Source organism: Egretta garzetta, unplaced genomic scaffold (genome assembly GCF_000687185.1).
Source record: "Egretta garzetta isolate BGI_Z169 unplaced genomic scaffold, ASM68718v1 scaffold45, whole genome shotgun sequence".
NCBI classification, from domain to species: Eukaryota; Metazoa; Chordata; class Aves; order Pelecaniformes; family Ardeidae; genus Egretta; species Egretta garzetta.
The window spans coordinates 2,427,902-2,434,023 of record NW_009260028.1 but is presented as its reverse complement, the minus strand read 5'-3'; the positions used below and the strand labels follow the sequence as shown (position 1 = coordinate 2,434,023).

General features: G+C 37.8%; 1 protein-coding gene across 1 annotated transcript; it reads left to right on the top strand.

The window, feature by feature from the left end:
- Positions 1-2,897: 2,897 nt before the first annotated feature.
- LOC104128145 (oxysterol-binding protein-related protein 2-like) lies at positions 2,898-3,442 on the top strand. Its single transcript, XM_035896415.1, is given in 3 exon segments — positions 2,898-3,044; positions 3,046-3,279; positions 3,281-3,442. Coding segments are annotated over 3 exon segments (543 nt in total).
- Positions 3,443-6,122: the final 2,680 nt, after the last annotated feature.

The window sequence follows — 6,122 nt, the reverse complement described above, 5'->3', positions numbered from 1 at the left end:
TAATTACCAGTGCACTCGGATTCCTCAGGGTTGTGATTTCCATATGCTTCTGGGTAGATGATAAACCCTCTTTGTTTCTCAGAAAATTTATATCTCCCACAGAACCAAGAAAACTGACAGTGGAGAGTGAGGGAAAGGCAAGGCATTGCTTGTTTCTTAAGGTTGAGATGCATCTCCCTACCTCAGTTCAACAATGTTTATTATATAATATTATTTACTAACATAACATTCTCCTTCTGGAGAACTCTTGAAACAGAAAACACAAAATAAGGCTTTAAGAAGTGGTCACACAGGAGTTTGGACATCAAACTGTCATGAACAGGATGGAGCACATCCCAGAATTACAATCTACAGATAAAAAAAAAACCCCTCTATGTATATTATGATAATTGTATTGCTGATTTTACTTTGACTTCCTATGGTAGCCTACTGGTCATCAATCAAGGGGAAAGTTGATTGCCACATACCATTATAGATGAAATGACACTAAATGAGATAAACTTGGTTTTAAGTTGGTTTAATTTCAAAACCTTTTGAAGACAACAGAACTTCAGCAATACTGAAAAAACTATATAAATTATACAGCATTTTAGATTAAATGCATTAGATACATTAGATTATTCTGAGCTGCATGCATTTAGGTAATGTCTGAATGGAAGGACTATACAATTCTGGACCACTTCATCTGATTAGGAAAATTTACATTATACATAGTAAAGCTAATGATAGATGTGAAGGTGGAGTTATATCTCACGTAAGCCATCTGCTTAATCTATGTGTGTTCCTAACATTCACTGTTCTGTGAGTTTGTCCAAAAGAAGGTTAAAAAGGTAATTTAGTAGAGTCATCTGTAATGGAAAAGATTTCTAATAGAACAGGACACTTAAATTAACCAAACCAAATAATTATAAAGTTCAGCAGCTGAAATGCATATCTATATAAATTAAGACTGGAAAAGGGACATACATTATTAACAATGAAGACAAGAAACAACTGGAAGAATTTGAAGGGACATGGTGGTCACTTCTAGTCTTTAAACTAGGTTTGTATGCTTTTCTACAATAAATGGCTTAGCACATGTTTATTCATTAATCACTAGAAAAGCTGAAGTTTTGACAGATTTGTTCTATATGATTTGCACAGTTTTATTAAAAAGTTGCAAATTTAAATATCTTTAAATATTAGTTTTAAGTAATAAAGTTATAAATAAGAATTGGAAGAAGTGGTGCAAAGTATTTTGTCAAAATCAAAAATGTATTTACTACCTATATGTGTGTGTATATATTCTACCTCTCCTCCTGTGATCAACAGAGAGTTGGTATCTAGATCTGCTTCACTACCCTCCTGCTGTACACCTCCGTACACAGCTGAGACCGAGTTCCTGCAAGCCTGATAATCGGGAAGTTGTTCCTTCTGCCCCCTCTTGCAGAGAAGTTTGATCTAATTTAGCTACACTTTTTCTAACAGTCACATGGATTCTTAGGCATGATGGAGGTGAGTCAGTTAATTAAAACGAATTTAGCATAGGTGCAATCATGCCAGTACTTCTGCTGGTTTGTGTGTTATTCCTGTATCTCTCCCGACACACAGTGACCAAAAAAGAGGATACAAAGTGGTGTGGGTTTCTTTTTATTTTTTTACCCCTAGTGGTTAGGTAACCATTAAAGAGTGTAGAACTGCTGGTATAAACTGTTTTTAAAAAGGAAGAAAAGAATTAATGTATTTTAACTGCTGTATAATCTCAACAGTGATATTGAACATTTTCTGCCCCGATGTATGTTTGAAGCACTATGATAATCATAGATGTAATCCTTTAATTGCCCTTTTATAACTGTTTAGAAAGCATATAGCAAATTTTCAGCAAAATAAAGTTCTTCAAGCCTCAGTGGCTTACATTTTTGGTTTTTAAGAAGGATGCTTCCAGTTGAAGACTTTTGATGTTAACCTTATTGGTCCATTGATAACAGTGATAGTACATAAATAAACACTGGCATAAAGCTTAAAATTAACATTAAGGTCTCAGTCCTGAACATGCTAAGAAAAATGCTCAGTGATGTTTATTCAAATCTTTACTGTTCTGAAGTGCAATAAAGCTCATGATCAGTATCGGAAAGTTTAGCACAAAAGAGGCTATTTTTTAAAACCATAGCAGCACTATGATGCAAACTAATTGCCATTCTGTGGAAGTACCACCGTAGAATTTAATTTCAAAATTACTTTCCATTTACTTTTTATATTTTTGCATTTTAATTGTAAATATTTTTGAAGTTCCTTATTGGCTAGTAAGCTCTTTGGAGTTGGGACAGTGGTCAAATATTTTGTATCTATTTTTAACTTTTACAGTGTTCTTCATTAAGTGACATCATCTAGCTGTCGTCTTCAAATAATAATGTAATTCAAGGGTATTGCTATTTGACAATCTTTGTTCTGTAAAACTTACACTGTGTAGGAATAAAAGGAACGTACAGCTATTAAAATGATATTGCATCTGCAGTTAAAATGCCCATATCCGCCCCAGTGTCAGCAGTGCTGGGTGGGGGGATGTTGCAGTGGGGCCGTCATGGGAGTGTGGTGCCAGCACTCCTGAAAGGGAGACACGCAAGATGGGAAAAATAGCAGGAAAAAGGTGCATTTTTAAATAACATGTCACCAGAACTTTTGCATGGTAACAAAGGTCATCTAAAGCAGCTGGGTATTTGCAAAAGAAGACTTTGACAGCACAGAGATACTTAATCTCTAAATCAGGTTCAACGATGCATTAGAGGAAGCTGGATTTGCTGTACAGAGCTTCACACTGAAGGAAGAATAGTGAAGAAGAGTTTTATGATGCCGTTACAGGCTTTGATTCTGACAATTCTTTGGGAGACTTTTCAGAAGCAAATCATAAAGTTGCAGAAATGCTTGATCTAGATCCACATCAAAGCAGTGGGACTGGAAAGCATAATGGAGAGACAGAGACTCAAGAAAATGGAATTAAGAGACACAGGACATCATTATCTGCCCCAATGTTTTCTAAAAGTGATTTTAGTGTGTGGAACATATTAAAAAAAATGCACTGGACTGGAGCTGTCTAAAATGCCTATTGTCTTAAATGAGCCATTGAGTTTTCTTCAATGGATAACAGAATATATGGAACATATATACCTCATTAATAAGGCTTGTAGTCATGCAGACCCCCTGGAAAGAATGCAGGCTGTAGCTGCTTTTGCAGTTTCTGCTGTGGCTTCTCAGTGGGAGAGAACTGGCAAACCATTTAACCTGCTGTTAGCAGAAACCTATGGGTAAACTGTGGTTAGAACAGTATGGAATGGTAGAAACTGTAAATCACGGTACTGGAGATAAATGTGTCCTTAATTTTAAACTCTGTGGACTGTTTGGGAAAGAGATTCACAGAGTAGAGGGATGCTTTCAGGACAAAAACAGGTCTTCACACCTCTTGTGATGCTTGCCAAAGAGCTTGTGCCTGCCAAAGGTAAATTTTTTCCAGTGTTGTGGTATCTGTCTTTAAACCAGTTCTTGCAGTGAGGTGGAAAGCATATACTCCGGCTCTGAATCCCATTTTTAGTAATGGCAATTATAACTCATCATCCGTTGCTCTTGTAGGAAGAGCATAGCTAGTCTTTCTCAAATAACTTCAGGACAAGGATAATTATATGACATTTAAAACAAAGGCAAAGTCTAGTTTATTCTCTCAGAGTAAATGTTTGATTAAGCATTTTGTAAACTGAGGTACAAAAAGCAACAAAACATATTGTCAGTAGTGTCCTGAAGCTTATCTCTGTCACCATGTGTTACTGGAAAATTTGAACAGTTGTTGCTGCCCTCATGTTGAGTGTCTTAGACACCCTGCCTAGACAGCAAAGCCTGAGACACTGCCTCTGTTTTGGATTTAGTACTGGAAGAATGTTGATAACACACTAATGGTTTAGTTGTTGCTGAGCAGTGCTTACACCAAAGACTTTTCAGCTTCCCATGCTCTGCCAGGTGCACAAGAAGCTGGGAGGGGACACAGCCAGGACAGCTGACCCAAACTTGTCAAAGGGCTATTCCATACCATATGATGTCATGCTCAGTATATAAGATGGATGAAGAAGAAGGAAGGGGGCATGTTTGGAGTTGTGGCATTTGTCTTCCCAAGTGATGGAGCCCTGCTTTCCTGGAGATGTCTGAGCACCTGCCAGCCAATGGGAAGGAGTGAATTAATTCCTTTTTTTGCTTTGCTTGAGTGCACGGCTTTTGCTTTACTTATTAAACTGTGTTTATCTCAACCCATGAGTTTTCTCACTTTTACTCTTCCGACTCTTCCGATTCTCTCCCCCATCCCACTGTGGGGGGAGTGAGTGAGCAGCTGCGTGGTGCTGAGTTGCCAGTCAGGGTTAAACCACAGCATTAGTTGTGCACATTGCTGCCCAGTCTCTCTAGGTCAGATAACTCCTTCCTGCAAGTTAAAATAATTCATAAACAATATATCTCAGGAAAAAATGATACCTGTCTTATTAACACTGCAAACACATGTTGGTCACTCGCATTCACAGGAACTAAGCAAAGCATAGAGATGTAACAAATAATGACTTTGGGAATGACATTATCTCTCCACCACAGTTGCTGTAGGGACATGCAGTCATAATTGCCAGATTGCAAGCACTCTGCCTGAATTTTGTTCATATTTTTTCTTGTGCAGTGTTGAATCAAAAACTGACTTTCTGTTAAGTACGGGAATGCTATTTACTTCTATTACAATGCATGGGATTAGAATGCCCAACACACTACCCTATAGCACTGCAAGTCTCCAGAGATCCAGTTGTCTTGCTCTTTCGCTGTTCATTCAGCAAAGATCACGTTTCACTGCCCTTTCTCCTCATGACACAGCTGTGCCAGTTTTCATCTCTCCTGAAATTACACAAATGCATCTCTTCATAGGGGATGTGAGATAGGGGGTTATGCATCACCTTTCACGGCAGAGCCAGAGTAAAAGCTGCAGGGCTTGCTACCAAATGAAGAACAGTAGATGAGGTAGCAGTGACAACTATGATTTGGGTGTGTGAGTGATGACACTGAGGAGTACAAAAAGCATTGGCAGCTTGTGAGACTCTCTGCAGGAGCCCACCACTTCCTTGTAACACTGCTGGAGATGCTGCCAGTCAAACTGTCTGAAAATCTTATCCTTCTTAGATCTTCATCACTGCTGAAGCTAGATTTTCTTAGTGTGATCTATGGGAGAGGGCAGGACCTGAAATTATGATAGTCATACCTGGCAGGGTGTCCTAGCTTGGACCCAGCAGCTTCCATGGGCATGGTAGAATCATGCTTTTTTTGTCTGAAGCCAGCAAGCCAATCAAATCTGATAGGTTTAAATTTAAGCTTTAAATTCATATTTAAGAAGTTGTCAGATGCTCTATCCAAGATTAAAGGTCTCTTTTGGCTAGGTATATCAACACCCATAATTTGCTTTTTTAGCACTGACAAACAGCCTTTATTTTTTTTTATTTTTTTTTCTGTAAGTTCATTGTGCTTTGCCCTAGAGATCACAGAGGTACGAGACACTTCCCTTGAGGAATTACACTGAAATATTTAAGAAGCTTTGCTTCCTGCCCGCAGAAACCTGTGTTACTGTAAGAACATTTCCCATTATACAGTTGCTTGAGGGTTTTAGATGTTTTTTTAGGAAGACATTTTATGGCTATTAGTCATTTTCTCTTTCTGAGTTAGAGGTAACCTAAAAGACATGCTTTATTTAAAGCTTTTTTAGCTTTTGTTGATACACAGGGAATACATAAGTAAGTGCTATGAAAGTGATGACTATGTTCATGATTTGTACTAATAATTGAGTATGATCATAGACATTCAGCTGAAGAACAGTCGAGTCTCATTCTGGAGAAAGTCAGAGAAAAACTGACTGGACATTTTGTTTAAGAGACCAAGATACAATTAGGCAATCATTTTTGTATATCAAAGGTTTAAGTTTTACTTCTGCTTATCTCTTCCTATTCTGCAACTGTTAGACTTCCTTACCAAATCCTGTAGTAAGACATACCTAAGACAGTGGAAACAAGCAAGCAAGGTGATGACTCAGTTTTCCACTTAATATTTACCTCCAATAACCTTTGTGTCACATTTTCCAA